Source organism: Arvicola amphibius, chromosome 15 (assembly GCF_903992535.2).
Source record: "Arvicola amphibius chromosome 15, mArvAmp1.2, whole genome shotgun sequence".
Classification (NCBI taxonomy): Eukaryota; Metazoa; Chordata; class Mammalia; order Rodentia; family Cricetidae; genus Arvicola; species Arvicola amphibius.
The window spans coordinates 50,841,614-50,862,401 of record NC_052061.1 but is presented as its reverse complement, the minus strand read 5'-3'; the positions used below and the strand labels follow the sequence as shown (position 1 = coordinate 50,862,401).

Sequence of the window (20,788 nt, the reverse complement as noted above, 5' to 3'; positions counted from 1 at the left end):
ACTCTGCCACTGACCACTGAGCTTCATCCAAACCCACTGTTGGTTCTTATTATTTTTGTTTTGTTTTTTGAGACAGGGTTTCTCTGTAGCCCTGGCTGTCCTGGAACTCATCCTGTAGACCAAGCTAGCCTCAAACTCAAGAAATCCGCCCGCCTCTGCCTCCCTAGTGTTGGGATTGACATGTGCCACCACCACCCAGCCCACCATTGGTTCTTACTTGCACTCATCTGACTGCTCCCTTCGTGCCCCCCCCCCAGAGCAGACCCAAACAGCCATTAGCTGGGACATCTTAGGCTTTCCTATCATGTGAGACTCTCGTTCTTCCATGCAAAACCTGCTCTGTCCGCTGCGCTCGGTGTTGTCACTCACGGTCCCGACGTCCTCCCCGTCGCAGGACCTCAGCGCTGACTCATGTGGGTTCTTGTCACTGTTCCTGCTTCCTCTCTACATTCTCAGCGACACCGAGGCTCCTACAACCATCTTTGGACATCTGCATTTCCAGCAGCCTCCTAGGTATGTGTGTGCTCGGATTCAGGACTTCTTCAGTCCACTGTTTCCCAAGCGCTGCATCCAGACATCCCAGAGCTCTGGAGCAAACTCCTAGGCATATGTGTATATCTTTGCATTCCAAGCAGACACCATCGTTGTGCCGGACAGGTACCCGTGATCCTCTGGGCCATGTCATGTGTCTCTGAAGCTGAGTTTTCAGGGCTTTCCTCAGATGGGAAGTCAAGCACTGCCTGATACTCCGTGTGGAACAGGAAGCCAGGCTGTCGTGTCCAGTCTGACACCAAGGTTTGAAGCATCCAATAGGCGTTAAGTTGTTAAGGCTTAATACTCGTTCAGTACCTTCTAGGAAAGATTACTGCTAGATATTTATTTTGGCCTGGAAGTTCTAGTCAAGTGAGTTTGGGGACCGGAGGATAGACTTGCCTTCATAGAAGCCTCTGGCAGAGCCCATGTAGAGCTGCAAAGATTGTAGCTGGAAGGGCAGCACGATATTTACTTTAAAATAGAGGTGTCTGTTGTGTGTTCAGGAAGCAGGTCACCGATGGAGAGGCAGATGCTGACGGTTACACCAAGGAGGTCAGGGCATGGGCTTTGTGAGATGGGGTGAGAACGAGGCCCTGCTCCTCAAGCGTGCTGCCCTCACACCAGCCGCAGGGCTCTATTGGAGGAAATGGAAACCACAGGCCACACTTAAACCGGAGTTAGAACACACATTTAAACAGGGTCTCAGATGATGTGTTTGCAGTTAAAATCTCAGCAGCCCCGGAGGCACAGCCTTCTGGGGAAGGAATAACTTCATGCTGTGTATTGCTCTGTCGTGGGCTGAAATGGTGATAAGAGGTTTGAAGGAACCATTCTGAGGAATGCCAGCCAGCCTGACCAAGAGTATAAGAGTGGCCAGGACGATCTGTAGGGTCAGGGGTCAACCGCATAGAGTTATGTCCATGTGTGCTGTTGTAGCCTTTTCTGGTACCAGACAGCCTAGGTGTAGTGGATACTGGGTGTGGTTGAGGACAAGCCAGCTAGCAGTCATCTGTCATGCATACAGAGAGAAAGGGGGTCCTCTGAAGCCAGTGGAAAGGAAGGCTACAGCCATGGGTGGAAGCAGCTATTCCTGGTTTCCATCCCTGTGGAGAGGAGCATTCTTTCCTGCTAGATGCAGCACTGACCAGGACTTTGGGACTGTCAGGTGACTGCAATGCTTTCTCGGTGGGGAAGGTAGCCTAGGAGGAGGCCTGGGGCGAGATTGGATGGGGAGATGCTGGATTGAAAGTTGGGGAGCAGAATTTGTTGGTGGATATGGCTTTGATACCACTGGAAGTGAGGATGTGGCACCTGAGAGGCCGGGTTTTACGATTGCTCAATGCAGCAGCCACTTCTCCATGTGTCGTGGTCAGGCAGAGGCTGAGCAGCCAATGTGCGTTGGCACATTCTCCAGGCTGCCTCTGGGGCCATGTCAAGTCAGGTTACAGATGAGGAAATGCCTCACGAATGCCTGCAGTCACGTAGCTGGTAATTGGCAGAACCAGGATTAGGAACAAGAGCCAGGTGTCCTTTAAGCTGGGCTGCTGTGTTCTGAGTCACCTGCTCCTGGGTGCTGACTGACACTAGGGTGTGAGGTGTTTCCAGAGAGAGGTGACCAGAGCACAGCACCCAGTCTCTCAAACTGGCTTCTGTAATCCTGAAGGAAACTGACCAATAGCCTGGTTATATCTGACAGAGAGCTTTGGGCAGCCAAGAACTCGGCCTCTCTGGTTCTGGTTCTGCGACTTCAGGGTAGCCTCGGTGGCCTTGGTGCCATACCCTGGAGCAAGGTGAAGAGACAGGAATCCCTAGTCTGAGGCCAGAAGACGCTCAGCGAGTGAAGGTGCTTGCCATGTAAGCTTCGTGACCTGTGTTCAACCAAATCCACTAAGGGTAAAAGGAGAGAGCTCATACCACAGAGTTGTCCTCTGACCTCTGCAGGCACACAGCGGCACACACGACAACCCCTCCCCATCGTGCACAATACATACACAAGTGGTGATAACAAATGAAGCTTTTAAAAGATGGGATCTCAGGCTGAGCCACGGCTCTTACAGTTGTCAGCTCTGAGAGCCATTTAGCCCAGTGATTCTCTGCCTTTCTAATGTGTCAGCCCTTTATATATGGTCCCTTGTGTTGTGGTGATTCAGCCCGTCTACTAGTATAGCAATTCATAATTTTGAGAGAAGTTTAAATAACATTTGTCTTAAAGAGTTTTTCATAGAAAAAAGTCCTTTTTTTAATTGAATTTTAAGTTTTCTTCTTTAAAAAAATTCCCCCATTTCCAGGCAGTGGTGGTACATGCCTTTAATCCCAGCACTCAGAAGGCAGAGGCAGGTGGATATCTGTGAGGTGGAGGCCAGCCTGATCTACAGAGAGAGTTCCAGAACAGCCAAGGTTACATAAAGAAACCTTATCTCGAAAAATAAAACAAAACGAATTTCCCCCATTTTTTTTTTTTTTTTTTTTTTTTTTTGGGCAGGGTTTCACTCCATAGTCCAGGCTGACTGGGAACTTACTGTGTAGCCCAGGCCAGTCTCAGACGCCTGAGTGCTGTATTTATAGGCATATTAAACTACCACACCCAGCTTTTAAAATGTTTGTGCTTTGTATTTTAACCCTGTAAATGGCTTTTAACCCTATAAAAGGCCTTTTAGTCTTGCAAGTCTTTATCTCTGACAACTCCTAGGCCTTCTTTGGGTCTGTGAAATTCTAGTGGAATTGCTTCATTTTTAGTTCATCTCTAGGGACTGTGGAAATGTCTCTCGATTTTGTTTAAATTTTGTAATAGTGTTTGCAAAACTATATCCAGTGTTTCCATAATACTTTCCGGCGGGGGGTAAACTCACAGTCCCATTTCAAGCATTTTCTTATCAGAACAAGTTCTTCTGAGGCTGTCCTATTTGTTACAATTGAGTATTCTCAGAAGAAAGAGATGGCACCCAGGGTGTGCTGGGCTGTGTTGCAACAGGATGCTGCCAGGCCAGGCAATATGGTACCCCAGCACAGGAGGGCAGACAGAATAGACACTGGGCATTTCTGCCTCTGCCACATTGCATTCTCCTGCATGGTAGTGGTGCCCAGCTAGAGACAGCCGTCTTCCACTTCTCATTTGAGAAAATAAATGTGTATATTATGCGAGGCACATGCTTAGCTTCACAGTTGCCTGAACATGAAGGAGCTCACAGAACCAGGCTAGAGGGTCCAGCATGTCTGGGCTTACCATCTGGCCTGGTGTGTCCGCTGTCTGGCCTCAGGTTACCATGCATTCTGACCACTCTTCCATAGACCGGGGTCTTATGCAGTCACTGTGAGGATTGAATGGTCCTGATTCCTAGCAAGACCTCTTACATGTTATAATGAAGATGCTTGTGAATGTCTGCCTGGTTCCTGTGTCCACTCCCCTGAGGCAGGTGAAATGAAGAAACAGCTCCAGGATCCAGACCAACTTCTCCAAGGTCCTGGAGCTGTTAGGTACGGCTGGTGTTGCTGTTGCCTGTGCACCAGGCACAGTCTGTAGCGCCGCTCATGTGCCAGTTGGTGCTTTGCAGGCAGCATGCTGCTGCTGTGTTCACTTTGCAGGCAAGGGCAGTTAGGACAGAGGATCAGTAACTGTCCAGAGTGACCCAGCCAGTTAGCAGCAGCACAGCCAGAGCTCAGGCACAGATGCTGGCAGATCCCTCTGTTCCGGAGCCTCCTTAATTTCATGCTCCCTTCTAGGAAGACACACACAGTCTAACCAAGTGTAAACACTTAGTCATGTTCCTGTGGTCCCGGGCCCAGAGAGCATAGCCTCCCAGGACTGTGTCTTCCCAGTCCTTCATTGTCTGTGCTGTGCCATTCTTCATTGAAAAAGAGAGAAAGAAAACCACTGACTTTTTTTTAAGATTTTTAATTTGTGTTTAAAATTTTTGTCCGCATGTATGTCTGTGCACCACGTATGTGCAGTGTCCTAGGAGATCAGGAGAAAATTTTTGTCCGCATGTATGTCTGTGCACCACGTATGTGCAGTGTCCTAGGAGATCAGGAGAGAGAGTCAGGTCCCCTGGAACTGGAGTAAAGGATGGCTGTGAGCTGCCATGTGTGTGCTGGGAACCGAGCCTGGATCCTGTGTGGTAGGAGCTTCTCTCCAGCTCCCCTTCTGATTTCTTTGTCAGCATTCTCCCTCTGTGTGCTCCCAGAAGCTGGTGCAGCCTTCAGGCCCACAGAATCTGTAGAGCCATCACTCTTTGTAGAAGGAGCTGCCTGCTGCATTCCTGCTGCCCGGCTCCCAGCCGCCTGGCTAGCTTATGCCCCGAAATAACAACACACAAATTGTATTCTTTTAAACACTGCTTGGCCCATTAGCTCTAGCCTCTTACTGGCTAACTCTCACATCTTGATTAACCCATATTTAGTAATCTGTGTAGCACTACGAGGTGGAGGCTTACCGCGAAGATTCTAGCCTGCATCCATCTCGGAGAGGAGAGTTGTGGCAACTGCCTCACTCCCTTCTTCCCAGCATTCTGTTCTGTCTACTCCACCCACCTATGTTCTGCCCTATCAGGCCAAGCAGTTTTCTTTATTAATTAACTAATGAAACAACAGATAGATAGAAACACTCCTACATCAACTCTTCCTTCATATTTCTTAGCTGCTTAGCAACTCTTTGAAGCTGATGGTCAGCCAAAGTCTTTCTTGCTTGCTTTCATTGCTGCTGTTGTCTTAAGCTAACTCTTAGAGTAGGATTGGGGATGTAGTTGTCGATGCACACCTATAATCTCAGCCCTGGGGAGATGGAGGCAGGAGGAGCAGGCATCCAGGGTCACCTTTGGCTAACCACTCTACCTAAGACCCTATCTCAAAACCAAAACAGAAAAAGTGCTTATTTTACCAAACTTTCCCACCTCCCCCCTTTTATAGGTGGCTTTTGAATTGGGAGTAGTACCCACTAGGAGTACGTAAAAGAGTGCCCTGAACTCATACCTTGATAAATTTCCGTTGTTGTCTGTTACTTTGGTGTGGGTTTTGTTTTTTTTTGTTTTTTTTTGTTTTTTTGTTTTTTTTTTTTTTTTTTCCCATTTTAAAAGCAGAATTTAAGCCAGGCATAGTGACTTATAGATGTAATCCTAGCACTTGGAAGGTTGAGGCAGGAGGATTGGTAGGAAAGTTGAACTGGTGAGTTCTTTGCCTAGTGTGATTTATTGAAATAACAGAGAGAGAACATTCTCAGTTCCTCTGGGCAGACGACACTGGTGTGGGCTCTGTAAAGAAGAAAGCCTGTATTTAGTTTGTGCACGTTGTATTTCACCATCTAGTAGCCACACGTGTGAGTGGTTTTTCAGGGTTCTTTAAACCGTGTACTTAGTCCTTCCTCTGTTATTAATTTGTTTACAGTGTAGTCCTTAGCCTTTAGATTAGTCACCCAGGGCCTTGTAGCTCTGACCCCCAATTCTTGTCATACCCCCATCACTCTAGTGTCACCCTCCAGGACTAAAATGAACTTCCCGTGCTGAGGCCATCCAGATGTACTGGATAGCAGCGTGTGAAGCTCTGCCTGCAGACAACTGGCTGCCATGACGATGGTCAGGCGACCAGGGTGGACCAGCTGTCAGAGTCTCAACAGTCTCTGGGATATGAAGATTAAACCTGGACTAATGGAAAACTGTGGCCCAAAAACACAGGTGGCTCTGAAGAAAGAGGATAAGGCCCCAGAGGATTGCTTTGGAGGTAGTGGGAATGCGGGTTCAAGAGACATGGAAGGTTGCTGGCCGTGTGCCGAGTCACTGGTGAGGCGAGGCATTAGGAAACTTGATTTCGTCATACCTGACGTGGAGGGCTATGTGCAGTACCTGCAGCATGTACTTGAGCATTCTCATAAATATGCAATAGTACCAAATGAAACCACAGCATGCTAGATGAAACTTGTGTGCAGAGATAGATAGCTTAGTGTGTGTTTGAGTGTGTGCATGCATGCACACATAGAATCCCAATGCTGAGGTGTCTGGCGCAGAAGGATCTTGAGTTTGAGGCCATCCTGGGCTGTACAGGGAGACTATTTAATAAAGAGCAAAAGAAGTTCACTTGTAATCAAGCCAGCACACCTGGGTGATGGGGGGCGGGGCTTCTTGTGAGGACCATATGGGAGTGTGCTTGGCCTGGATGGAGTGACAGGTGAAGGCCAGTATCACCTTTCTGGAGTGCACCTGCTGCATGCTCCAGACAGGGTACTCGGGCAGGGCAAGCTCTCAGATCACAGGCCTTTTTTTCTCGTTTAGAGTGAAAATAATTACATAGCCTGTCAACTTTTGGTTTTTCTTAGTATCAAACAATTTCTGTTTCCAAATAGTTCACTTCAGAAAGAAGGGGGTAAGCAAAGAAACAGTTGGTTCATCTTGTCCATTGCCAGAAATAAACACATCTTGGACTGTAGAGAGATATGGCCGACTTCTTCCTTTGTTTTATTCTCTGGGTGAGAAAGAACAACTTTATGGTGTTCACCCTCGTGAGAATGTACTCTGTCTTGTGTGTTTTTATACCAGAGAGGAGGAAAAGTATGGCTTCATAGCTTGTTTCCTCCTGGGAAGTGGAGGCATCCAGAGCTGGTGTCCGCAGTGTTAGGACAGGGACAGGACACCACTGGGATCCCAGGTGGGCACCACATTGCCCTGTCTTCTGGCTTTTTCATTTGCCAGGTCTGTTTGGAACTCTGTAGCTTTCCACGGTTGCTGCTGTGGTTTGCCGCCTGAGACCTGATTGAGGTGGCAAGCTAACTGCGGGCCAGGTGGCCATACTCCTCCAGCCCTATCGTCGGCACCCCCAGAGTGCGATGATGCAGGTGGTGGAGATACCATAGCAACTAGAGAGCAATTAGCACAATTAAATGGATTTCCACTTCATTAAATCGAAACTTTAAAACGTCGTGCTGCCTCATCCACGCTCTCTCTCGCCTCCTCCCCTCTCTTAGCTTCTTCTGTGAACTTGAAGCCCTGCCATGTGCTGCCCTCCTGTATTTCTCCCTCAGAGACTGCGCACGCACATTCACACACACGCTGTCTCCCCCAGTCTGTGAACACTTCAGTGCTGTAGTCTAGCCCTGCTTTAGGGGCTGGCTTCCAGAACCAGATTCCTCACATCCAACTGGCATAAGAACAAGAGCCAGTCTTTCTGGCCTTAGTTTCCTTGACTGGGGCGGGGGATGACAAGGAGAGCAGCGATTTGGGCCCCTCACCTGGTTGGTGTGTTGGACACACAGTGCATTGGCAGATGGTGAGCGGCTGTGAACGTTGCAGCATAACGCCAGGTCTCCACAGTTGGCGCCATCTTGTACAGGGAGATTTTCAAGCATTAGTGAGGTGTGCTCACTGTCAGCTCCTGTCTCTGCTGAGGCTTGTTTTTATTTTGTTTGAGGCAGGGTCTTTCCCGCCCAGGCAGGCCTGTAATTGAGTGGTACTCCTGCCTTCATCTCTCGAGTGCTGGAATGGCAGGTGTGCATTGCACACCTGACTTGCAGTTCCCTTCAGAATAGTGGCTGCAGTCCTTTGGTTCTTTTTGAGCCTTACTTGCTCTGTCACACTATCCCAGACTGCTGTCCTCGTGTGTGATGCCCAGGCACAGCTGTGCTTCATTAGGTGTCCCATCCTTCCAAACCCCAATCACCAGACAGCTCCTGGGAGCCATGTGCCATGTCCTTGGATTTCCTGTCTTGGGAATAGATAAATAACTTCCCATTACCTAACTGTATTGGTCAGGGTTCTCTGGAGTAGCAGAACTTAGAGAATGAATCTCTCTGTATAGAAAGGGGATGTCTTAGAACAGCTTACAGTCTATGATCTAGCTAATCCAACCATGACTGCCTATGTACGGAAGGTTCAAGAATCCAGTAGTTATTCAGTCTGTGAGGCTGGATGTCACAGCTGCTCTTCCATATTCTCCAGAATCCCAAAGAAGTAGACTCTAATAATGCTAGTGAAGAAATGGACTTGCTATCGAGGGTGGGAGGAAGCAGGCAAAAAGAGCAAGCTTTCTTCTTCCATGTCCTTTATGTAGGCTGCAGCAGAAGTGCCCCAGATTAGAGGTGGGTCGTCTCACCTCAAAAGATCTAGATTAGAAGTGGATCTCCCCATTCCAAATGATTTCGGTAAGCACAAGTCCTTCACAGTGTGCCTGGCCATTTTTGGGTTTTACTTAATTCCAGATTTGGTCAAGTTGACAACCAAGAATAACTGTCACACTCAGCATTATATATGCCTATGGACTGACACCATTGATCTAGAGTTCATAATAAACGCAAACAAGAATAGCCAGATACAAGCCGGGCGGTGGTGGCGCACGCCTTTAATCCCAGCACTTGGGAGGCAGAGGCAGGTGGATCTCTGTGAGTTCAAGGCCAGCCTGGTCTACAAGAGCTAGTTCCAGGACAGGCTCCAAAAGCTACAGTGAAATCCTATCTCAAAAAAACAAAACAAACAAACAAAAGAGTAGCCAGATACATTACACACCTGTGACTCCAGAACTTGGGAGGCAGAGTTAGGCCATCCTAGCTACATGGTGAAACCTTGTCTCCAAAACCCAGATGGATGGATGGGGGGGTGGGGGGGGGGGTGGATAGATGAATAAACAAATGCAAGGAACTTTGTCTCTTTTGATCATCATCATGATACTCCGGGGCCTGTATGCATGTGGACAGTGTGGTTAAATCTGAAAACATTTGCTTAATGAATAGATGGATGATGGGTAGCCAGTGTGGGCGGGCCGAGGAGGACTTCGCGTCCTCTCCTTCTAGAACTGCCAGATATGTGCAGAGGTCCTAACTGACTTTAACTGTTGTGTGGGGGAGCTGCACATACATGGAGGCCAGAGGAAACTGTGGAGTTGGTTCTCCTCCAGCTTTACGTGGGTCTTGGGGATTGAATTCAGGCCATCTGGCTCACACAGCAAATGGTCTTACCCACTGAGTCATCCTACCCCCTCCCCAATTTATTTTTTGAAATGAGATCCCAGTAGGAGAGAATTCAGGTTTGATTCGCTACAACAGTCTCAGTTCACTGCGAGTGGGAGGGTCTTGCTAAGCTGTGCTCTCTGGCAGTTGTCATGGGGACTGTGCTGGGAGTCTTAGGCAGCTGGCTACGGACTCCTTTGCCGAGCAGTCTGAAACCCTTCTCCCCAGGCCAATCTGTCATCATTAGCCACTAACACTAACACAGATGTGTATGAAGTCCATCCTTAGTCGGGACAAATAGGGACGTGGGGTACTCAGCAGCAGCCTCTCCTGAGGAGGAGAGCGGGAGGTGGGGTGTCTAGGGAAATGGCATTTGTGCCCCTCAGACCCCTGGCCCTCTGACTGTGAGGTTTAAAAGTTAGGATTTGCCACAGATCTAAATCTAATGGTAGATGACACTTAGAAAGATTAGGTAATCATTCCTGGGGATTTATCTAGAAGCTGTCTCTCCCTTCCAGCTCTGGCCTCTGACCTACTGTCAGCTGACAGAAAGGTAAGGTGGAGGCGGCTGTTGCACAAACCACAGTGGCACTGAGCAGCTTAAACAGTTTCATCTTCTCTCCTTTTCTGTCATTTTTGATGTGGTGGGTTGCTGCTTGCCTCTTTCCTACAAGCCTTGGGCTTTTCTGTCATCAGGATCTGACAGTGGCATGAATTTTAGTCAAAAAATGGAGTCCAAGTCACTTTAAGTTCAGATATTTGTGCCCTTGAAGGGCTGGCAGAAGAAGAATGTAATGCAGAGGAGGGCAATGTTAGCATTTGTCACAGATCTAAATCTGATGGTAGGCGATGGGCTTGACACTTCGTGGCCTCCTTCGATCCCTCAGCTTGGGTTCAAGGGTGACATGAGCTGAGACCCGACAGCGTCCTGTCTTCCGCCTAACTGTGGGCTTTCTGTTGCTCACTCTGTCCAGCATTGTAGCTGATCGCATGCATGCTCCCAGAGCACATGGGGACTCGGTGCCTCTGCAGATGCTATCCCCATGTGTGTCACACCCAACAGTCTCCTGAACCTCATCTTGACAGCTGCCTTTCCCACCCAAGAGGGGTTAATGTGTTATGAGTTTCTTTTATTCATTGATCTGATATAAGAGGATAGTTAGAGTTGGCCATCTAAACTATGTTCAACCAGTACTGTTCAGAATGAGGTGGCACCAGGTTGGGTAGTTCATTCCTCAGATTTTGGTTCCAAGGCTGCCTCAGGAAGACAGAGCTCCGCTGAGCAGGTCAGACCCTCATCTTAGTTTCCACAGTATATAACAGTCAGGACAGTGGAGGCCAGAAACCGTTCTGACTTCTGTTATTTAAAGCAGGGGCCGCTGGCTTATGATAGCTCAGGGTTTCTGTCATTCGGTTCCCTTGCCCTCCATGTTGGCTCATTCCATTGCTGCAGAGCTGCCGCTGAGCTGGGTTCTCCACACCTTGGGTTGCTTGCTGGCCTATGCTGGCTGGGTTCTTTATAAATGTCATCATAGACTATCCTTACCTCTCCCTATCACAGAATGGGATCTTACTATGCTCACACCTAGGTGTGAGTCAGAGTTCTGTCTCGCAAGCATGTCCACTCATGGGCCATTTACCTTGTTGTTTTTCAGGCCATGGTTGCTTGCTACCCAGGCAACGGAACCGGCTACGTCCGTCACGTTGATAACCCAAATGGAGATGGAAGATGTGTGACATGTATATATTATCTAAATAAAGACTGGGACGCCAAGGTATGCAGCTGAACTCAGCAGTACTCACAGTAATGTCTGCACTTCCCGAGGGTGAGGCAGAACTAACAGAGGGCAGCTTTCTCTCACATCTGGTCAGCCTTAGATTTCCATCAAGTGAAACATAGCAGTGTGTCTGAAAGCAAACACAAATGTATGAAAACATAGTAAACATGCCTTGCACAGTGTGCACCCACGGGTGTACTGCGCTGGAAGTGGTAGTCCTATACTCGGGAGGTGGAGATTCAGGAATTCAAGGCCATCCTCAGTGACGCAGGAAGGCTTCCTAAGTGTTTGCAGGGTGCATTGGCATTTGGTGACACACAAAAGCAAGGCACAGGCCATATTCCTAGTGGCTGACATCACCAGGGGATGAGCCCCTAGTCCGCTGTCTAACTGTGAGTTCTAGATTAGGTTCAGGGCAAGGCATTCACATGCCCTTCAACTTTGAGTCAACCTGATCAGGAGCACTGTTGCTGGGCTTGTTGGTACACACTGTGACCTTAGCATTTGGGAGGTGGAAGCAAGCTGACCACAGACTAAGAGCATCCTTGCTCACATGGCAAGTTGGAGGCCAGCCTGGGTTATTTGGTACCTTGTCTCACAAAAACAAAAACAAAAACAAAAAACAAGTAACAAAATATCTCCAGATTGGTGATTTTTGTCTAGTGTTTTTCCTTGTCGTCTAAAACACAAGGACCAGGTCTCTGTGCATGTCCTCAGCTCCCCATGTGGAGGCCTCATGGCTCCCAGTGCACTTGACATCCTGTCTGTGATGGCCGTCCAGTCCCCACAGAGAGCTGTAGTCCAGGCAAATGAGTTACATGGGTGAAATTGAGCTCTTATCAGCTACGATTAGAATTTAGACCCAGGCTACAGGAGTTAGCTGTGTACAGAATGAGTTAGGAGTGGAGATGGCTCAGTAGGTCAGGGCACCTGCCATCAGGCCTGACTATCCAATAAATCTGACCCATGGGACTCAGCAACCTCCAAAAGCTGTCCTCCCCTTCCACAGTACACACAGACGCTGTCCTCCCCTTCCACAGTACACACAGGCGCTGTCCTCCCCTTCCACAGTACACACAGGCGCTGTTCTCCCCCTTCCACAGTACACACAGACGTTGTCCTCCCCTTCCACAGTACACACAGACGCTGTCCTCCCCTTCCATAGTACACACAGACACTGTCCTCCCCTTTCCACAGTACACACAGGCGCTGTCCTCCCCTTCCACAGTACACACAGGCGCTGTCCTCCCCTTCCACAGTACACACAGGCGCTGTCCTCCCCTTCCACAGTACACACAGGCGCTGTCCTCCCCTTCCACAGTACACACAGACGCCTGTCCTCCCCCTTCCACAATACACACAGACACTGTCCTCCCCTTTCCACAGTACACACAGGCGCCTGTCCTCCCCCTTCCACAGTACACACAGGCGCTGTCCTCCCCTTCCACAGTACACACAGACGCCTGTCCTCCCCCTTCCACAGTACACACAGACACTGTCCTCCCCTTCCACAGTGCACACAGACGGCTGTCCTCCCCTTCCACAGTACACACAGACGCTGTCCTCCCCCTTCCACAGTGCACACAGATGGCTGTCCTCCCCTTCCACAGTACACACAGACGGCTGTCCTCCCCTTCCACAGTACACACAGACGCTGTCCTCCCCTTCCACAGTACACACAGACGCTGTCCTCCCCTTCCACAGTACACACAGACTTAGATGAAAAAATAAATTCAAGGCTGTAAGTTCACCTGCTTATTCAGTGTCTGTGGAAAGTCATAGCAGATGGGCGGACCAACCATTTCACTGGGGAAGCCACTCAGCAAAGTGGCTTAGTGCCGACATCAGCATGAATAGAAACACTCACTGATCTTCAAAACTCGCAAGCAGGTTTGGAGGTTTTGTGTATTTAACTGCTTCAAGTGCTTAACGACGAAAAGGAATTTTTCCATGCATTAGTTTTGGATACGGAGTCCACCTTGTTAATTAGCATAATTGTATTCACAAGTAATCCCGCTAAGCATTTCAAGTCACTTAACCCCCCCCCCCCAACTTAACCTGGCCCCATTCTTGGTGGTTCATACTGACATACTCTCTTTTCCCAGGTAAGTGGAGGTATACTTCGAATTTTCCCAGAAGGCAAAGCCCAGTTTGCTGACATTGAACCCAAATTTGATAGACTGCTGTTTTTCTGGTCTGACCGACGCAACCCTCACGAAGTACAACCAGCATATGCTACAAGGTAGTGTTCTGTTCATGGCAAGTTGGTTGACAGTGTGGCAGGGCAGGGGTGAGTCAAAGGGTGAACCGGAATGTTTCTGGGGAGCATCTGCCTGCTCTCCAGGCCCTCTGGTTTCATGGTCTTCCTCGTTTGAAGGATAGTGTGTGCTCACTCACACGTGGTCCTGAGGATGTCAGTCTTCTTATAGTTGCTCTTTGCTTGAGGTGGAACAGGACTGGACCTCCTCCTCCCTCTGAGGCATGGTGCGCCTGCCAACACTGCCTGCTTCTGTGTCACGTGGGTGTTTTCAGAATACTTTTAGGAAAGTAAAAAAGGAAAAGGGAAGCTTTTTGAAAAACTGAAAGATAATCCTGAGAGCAGAAGTGAGGAGAAAAGGGGTTGGAGGAGGCAGACAGGGAAAGTTGCCGTGTGTGGTGCACACCGGGAAGAGCTCTCTGTAGCTGCGGTAACGCCGCACACCTGCTGCTGCCATGGACGGTGCGTCCCTCGGTGTCCTTCCTCTCCTGCTGCTAGCTGTGCCTCCATCACGGAGTCACAGCAGCTAGCAGCTGCATGGTGGAGCCCGATGTCATAGGTACCCTGATAGGAAACCTGGGGACCAGGCACGGCACATAGAAGGTCAGAGGTACAGTCAGGAGAGGGACCGTGGAGCCAGAGCCCAGCTTGGTCCGAATAGCCCGGGCAAAGGGCAGATTGCCGAAGTCAGGAGACAGGTGGTGTGCAGAAGGCCACTCTGGAAGCCACATGTAGAGTTTTCTGCTGAGGACTGAGGGCCTGGGAGGAGTTGGTCAGACATCAGAATTCTAGTTGGCAGTTAACTGGAAGCCTGGGACTTGGGCAAGAGAGCTTCAAAAGAACCTGTACAGCCCTGTGTCCTGGAGGAGACCGTGGTAGGAACAGGTGGAGCCTAGGCAGAGCGGGTTAGCCGCTGGCCGATAGATGAGGACATGCACTGCAGCCACAGGTGCCTCTGGCTCTGCCCTGCATCTGACTCTCTCTGCGGCTGTGTATTTGGGCTGTTGGTTTTCCCATGAACTCTGGCCTGGATCTACAGTCTTACCTAATGTCAGTGTGGAACCAATGGCCTGAAGCACACACTCACATCCAGTGTCTCCCCTGACTCCGCTGTTCACATCACAAGCGCCACCATGTGCTTTTCTCTCCGAACAGACCTGCCATACCACACTGGTTTGTGGGATGAAGTAGTCCAGTCAGGGGAGGTTTTTCAGGAAAAGGTTCAGCCAAACACAGTGTCTAGACCCGGCGTAACTTTCTAGGTAGGGATCCTAGAAGTTTCTGCGTGTGGCTTAACTCTCCTCAGTGAAGCAGAGCCAGGGGTGGTAGGTGGCCGGCCTGGGTTCCTTTGTCCCAGGCACTGTCCTCCTGTGGGGCGCTGTCCCCTCTTCCATCTGTTTCTGACCGAGCAGGCTGGGTGAGCGTGGAGAGGCTGTGAGCCTCCCTTGGATACTGCAGCTCCTCTGCAGGATGGGCAGACCATGCTTCCCTGGTCCACACATTGGGCTGAGGATGCTTTGGGCATTACAAGTTGTAGGGCGCACTCTCTTCCCAGGGACCTTTCTGACCCTGTGTTAAATTTCCTTCTAGGTACGCAATAACTGTTTGGTATTTTGATGCAGATGAGCGAGCAAGAGCTAAAGTAAAATATCTAACAGGTAAACACAGCTGGGCCAGGCTCTGCCGGGACAGTTGGGGATGGGGTTTTCCAGATTCTTTAATTCCCTTACTTTAAAAAGGACTTCTCTAATTATTAGTCTCTATTCTTATCTGCTGAGTTGTCCAAAGCTTAGCAAAAGCTTGAGGCAAGTGTGCGTTAGTTACTCAAACACAAATTGAGCTTTTTTATGATGGCCCTTTATAGAGCCTCAAGCTGCCACTCAGTGCTCTTTGGGTTACCTGGTCCCCTCCCTTCTCCCTTAGATAAGTGAAGGGAGATTCTTTTTTTCTCTTTCTTTTTTCTTTTTTTGAGACAGGGTCTCTGTAATTTTGGGGCCTGTCCTGGAACTTGCTCTTTTAGACCAGGCTGGCCTTGAACTCACAGAGACCTACCTGCCTCTACCTCCGGAGTGCTGGGACTAAAGGCATGCGCCACCATCGCCCGGCCCCTTCTTTTCTATCTACCTCTAAAAGAATGTGTGGCCAGCACAGAAGAGGTGAACTAAATGTTCTCCCAGCCCGGAAGACAGGTGTGTAGATTCTCAGGTGGCAGCTTTCTTTGCGTGCAGGTCATGCACTTGTCCTGTCCCTGCGTGTCCTGGGACCCCTTGCCTGCCTTTGCTTTAGCTCTTCCACCTGAGAGCCTGGCCAGCAGTCACAGAACCCACTCACTGAGTCCTAAGGAGCTAGACTCAGCCTAGCCTTTTTGTAAGAAGGTTAAAAAAAAAAAAAAAAAAAAAAAAAAAAAAAGATGTCTGTACGCTTTCTCTGTATTTTCAGAGCCATGGTTTGTGTGCATTCTGTGGTTTCCACTACTTTACAGGCAGGTGGCTATAAAAGGCAGTGGTGCTGTTTCTGCCGATGTCTCTACTCGCCCTCTAAGATCTGCACAGCAGTGCACTTGCCACAGTGGCGGTGGGAACAGCAGGTGGGATGGGCCTCATGGGATGCTGGAGAAATGAGGAGGTATTGCTTCAAATGTTTGGGGTGCAGCCAGATGCTCTGGTGCTTATTGAGTGAATGCTTCTCTTTCTCTTTCAGGTGAAAAGGGGGTGAGGGTTGAACTCAATAAGCCTAATTCAGTCAGCAAAGATGTCTAGCACGGCCTTAGGTCTGGCAGTACCCACTCACCTACCGCCGCCTGGTTGCCTTCTGTGGACTCGTGGATGGGATGAACAGAGACTCCTGGCTGGCATTCCATCTGCGAGCCAGGCAACTCGGCCAGGTGTCGTCCAACAGAGGGCTGCATCTGCTATGACTGTGCTGTGGGGTCAGCTCCAGGTCTGTGACCGCACTCGGCTGCTTACTGAAGAGGAGATGCTGTCTGAGGAGAGTGGCTTTCCCATCTGGACACACAACAAGGGCCTATGTAGGATTTTCTTCATTCTTCTATTTTGCCAGATCTGTCATCTAACTGAGTTCATTTCATCTCTCTTTTTTATATCAAGTTTGAATTCGGGGAATTTTTGTATTAGGTACAATTTATCAAAACTGAATTAAGAAAAAAATTTACAGTATTATTCCTGAAAATAACATCAATCTATTTTTGTAAGCCTCCTCATGCTATTAAAGTTGGCCCTAAAGACCTCCTACGGTGACTGTCGCCAGTGAATGATGGTTCATTTCCTTTTGACTGACAGGAAAGAAAGGGCGTGGAGTCCCAGCTGCCGTCCACGAGGTTTTTCTTGGCCTGTCTCACAGTAGTTTGAACTTGTAAAGGTCTCTGCAGTGAAACCTAACAGTAGATGGTCACCACTGAATACCAACTACTTTAGAGAGCGATGGGAGGAGAAAGCCGCAAAATGGTTTGTCCTGTAAGTTAATGTTCCAGTGCTAAGCGAACCTCCTCAACTCGGTTCCCAAGACAAAGGGCTGTCTTCTGCTTCAGGGTCGACCTGCCACCAGTCGTGCCCCACGGCCACAGCTTTCCCCGTGGCTCCTCCTTAGTTTGACTGTGCTTCCAGATCCTCCCAGGTCACAGCCTTGTTCTGCTGCAGCAGAGCTCCCAGTGGCCCCAGGCATGTGGACGTGTGTGGTTGTGGCCTCAAGCGTGACCATCCATCCTTGGACAACTAAGAGTCATTTTCACAACCACTAATGAAAGACGTGTGTGTAGCCTAGAAATCAAAAGAAGTGTGAATCCAGACACTTTGTTTTATGGGTTTTTCTCTTTTTAGAGAAAAGAGGGACAGTGGCACAGCCACAAAGGCCTGCCAGACTCTTGTCACCTCTCCAGTCCTCTTAGAAAGCCAGACTTTGCACAGATACGGTGTAACTCCTTGTCCCTTGGGTGTTCTATCTCTGACCTTGATCTTTGCCAAAATGTGTGTATGCAGAACTATTTCTGTGTATCTCACCTTGCACCAGTCTTAGCTGTGTAGTTTGTATCCAATTAGAAACCTTTTCTGTGGAAAGCTCAGTAATTCTTATTAAGAGATTGCTATTGTTCATGTAAAACATGAAAAAAAAAATCACGTAAAGCCGAGTGTAGATTGGGGGTTACTCAGCACTGTGCTTGCATGAGGGGCTCATGGCAGGAGTCAGTTCTGTCCCACATCCTTTCCTTCAGCCCCAGTAACCGCTGACAACCTCTCCAGCAAGTGCCTCTGTCAGCTGGCCAGCTCGAGGTTTTGCCACCTGGCCCCGAAGCATCATGTTTCAGAGTTGGGAGGAACTGTTTGGCATTTGGTCACAGAAGATGTTTGGAGCAGCAGCCTTTGAATGTGGGAGTCCCTGGTATACTTTGTATCGGACCTTTACAAGTGTACCAGGTTCCAGACTCTGCTGCTTGGGGGTGGGGGTGGGGTGTACTTGCCAGACAAAACTTAAATTATGTATCTTTTGGAAAGTTTATGTACTTCCCTGGAGGTCACTGTGAAAAAATCAGGCAATCAGGACAGCCATGCACTTAATACCCATTCATCTCTCAGTTTCATGTTAGTGGCACGAAGAAGGGCTCTATTTAAAACTACTTGTGGCCTCTGTGTGTTAATCCTGGTTAAAGAGAAAGCTTTAAGATGCTGTTTATCCAGCACATTAAGCAGCTGGGGAACAGACCTTTACCCATGACAGGCAGAGCACTTCAGGATTTGCATAAAGAGACTCATGTGGTTCGGACACGGTGTTTCCTATGAAAGCCTCTCACATTGCTTGTAAAGCTAATCTAATTAAAAAGATGTATAAATGTTCTTGAAAAAACTTAACTGTTGTCACCTCCAGCTTTCTTCTGTTTGAAGCCAATTACCATGTCTTGGCTTTGATCTTGGGCCCATTGGTCAGTTACTTGTTGTCTAGTCCACAGCGTACAGCAGTTACCTTCTGTAAGTGACAGAACAGCCAGTAGAGATGCTCCGGTGCGGAGACAGGGCCAGCGAGCTGTACCCGTGTTCTCAGTATTGGAGTTCTTTTCTCTGTAGACTTTCACTTTGCTTTAAACACCATAGCTGTTGAATGCATCATCAGCACCCCTGTGCTGCTGAAGGAGGGGGCCTGGTATGCACCTGCAGAGCCATTGGTATGCAGTTCTACACACATGACCCTTTGATTTGAAGACACGATTCTTAGGCCAGAGTACGTACTGTAGCTCTGAGAACATAGTGTGGTGCCAGGTTAATCCTAGCATGTGAGAGGCAGCGGCAGGAAGAGCTCTACCACTCTGAGGCCCGCCTGGCTAGCCAGGGCTCCACAGTAACCAGCCAAGCATGGTGTTTGAGATTCTGGCCTCTCAGAGCATTTGGAAAACTACTGAAATAGGCTGTGGGTCTGCAGTGGGGTGGGGCAGAGGAGTGAGACAGAAATGAAGACTAAGTATGCTAATGTAATGAAACAGTCAAGCCTCTTTAGTTCTGATGCAACCTTCTGAACTTTGTTTAGTTTTCAGACAGGGTCTTGGCTGTTGTCCCGGGTGGTGTTCAATAGTCCTGCTTAGCCTCCCTAGTGCTGTGCTTTCAGTTGGGAGCCGCCAACCCTGCCTGGGATAGCTTTTAATCCTCTCACGGTCTTGCCTTATGCCTGGGTTCTATAGCTAGAAACCTGAGCCTGCCCACCTGGCTCCTTGGACTCAGTGGACCTCACTGTTTGGTTTCCTGTTTCTTAGACTCCATGTCCCCAACTCCTGGTACCCACAGTGGGCAGATAGATGCTCTCAGGCCTACAACTCAGCCCAGTACAGGAATCCACACTGCACTGGAAACCTTAGATTCTGAAAGTATTGTTCTTGTACGTGGATCCTGGGAAGCCTGTCAAAGGCTCTGGAATGTTCTCATCCCTGGGCTCTACAGTTTCATGGCTTGCTTGCATCAGCCCGTGGCTTTTCTCAGCCCTGGTGAGATCACACCCCTCGCCTGGTGGCATTCTCCACTTTCTTCCGGTGCTCCTGTTGCACTGGGAACAGGGCAGCACATGAGTTTAATTCTGCCATGTTCTTTTCTGGGAACCCACTTTTCTTCACCTCTGAGGCAAGTGCTGAAGGGGATCAATCAGCCCAAAGTCCCACTATGTTTGCAAGACAAGGAAAACCAAGCCTTTCCAAAGGAAAGAATGAAAGTTGAGATTTGGCTGCAGTTGGTAAAAATTCTTAACTGTAAAACATAAGAAAACCTAAATGCAGTAAGATGAGCATTTTCTTGGATAAAACATGTGAAATTAGGGAACCATGCCCAGCACTGTGGGACACTCCTGCAATTACTGCAACAGAGGAGTAAGAAGCCCAGCTTGGGAGTTCAAGGCAACTGGATTCACATGGTGGAATCCCATTCTTAAACTAAACAACCTAAAAGGAAAGAAAGATAGGGGGAGAGGGGAGGTCATCCTTTCCAGGAACAGAAACAAGAAGATTGGAAAGAGTTGTCAAGTTAAAGTCAAGTGCCCATGAGATGGCAGTGGCCCAAGTTCCCTTCTTAAACCATGTGGTAGGAGAGAACTGACTCCTGCAAGTTGCCCTCCAACACACATGCTGTGGCATGAGAAAGTTCTCCCGTAAAAAGAGAAAGGCTTAAGATACCCGGGGAAGGATGGATTCAAATGAAAACACAATGAAGTAGAAATGCAGCCCTGAGGATAAACTGCCCAGAAGTGCAAGAGAGCAGGGCACACACACACACACAGCTGTGCAGAGCTTGCGGTGCTCTGTGGCCCCAGCAGCATCAGGACGGACGGCTTGTCCGGTGTGTGGAGGAGCCACCTTCCATCTTCTACTTCTGGCCCATGGAGCAGCTAACAAGTCACTGTGGGCCCAGGTTATTTTACACAAAGGAAACCAGATGTTGGTTGCAGTTTTGTTTTTTGTTTTTTTTTTGAGACAGGCTTTCACTCTGAGACCAAACCATGTAGTCCTTCTGCCTGAGTGCTGGGATTACATTCTTGACCTTGTTTGTTTGCATATGAGGGCATACAAATGTGTATTTATGAATTTAATTTCTGAGACAGGGTCTCATTGTGTAGCTCTGGCTGGTTTGGAATTCAGAGATCCATTTGCCTCTGCATGCTGGGATTAAAGATGTGTACCACTTGATGGATTATTTTAACATAATATACATACACAAAAGAAATCTACCTTAAGCTGGGCAGTGGTAGCACATGCCCAAAGCTACAGAGAAACCCTGTCAAGAAACTAAAAAACAAAAAACTATCTTAAACCTT

At 48.7% G+C, this 20,788-nt stretch overlaps 1 protein-coding gene across 2 annotated transcripts in view; it reads left to right on the top strand.

Annotated features, from left to right (window-relative positions):
* The window catches only part of Egln1 (egl-9 family hypoxia inducible factor 1), a 36,564-nt gene extending 19,824 nt beyond the window's left edge, over positions 1–16,740 (top strand). Inside the window, exons 2-5 of one of the 2 annotated variants that reach the window (XM_038313236.2) lie at positions 11,110–11,229; positions 13,338–13,474; positions 15,080–15,147; positions 16,190–16,740. In XM_038313236.2, the coding sequence (XP_038169164.1) occupies positions 11,110–11,229; positions 13,338–13,474; positions 15,080–15,147; positions 16,190–16,248 (384 nt within the window). In that variant the 3' untranslated portion in view covers positions 16,249–16,740. The remainder of the gene's footprint in view (positions 1–11,109; positions 11,230–13,337; positions 13,475–15,079; positions 15,148–16,189) is intronic. The other variant, XM_038313237.2, reaches the window with a different exon arrangement.
* The last annotated feature ends 4,048 nt before the right edge of the window (positions 16,741–20,788 follow it).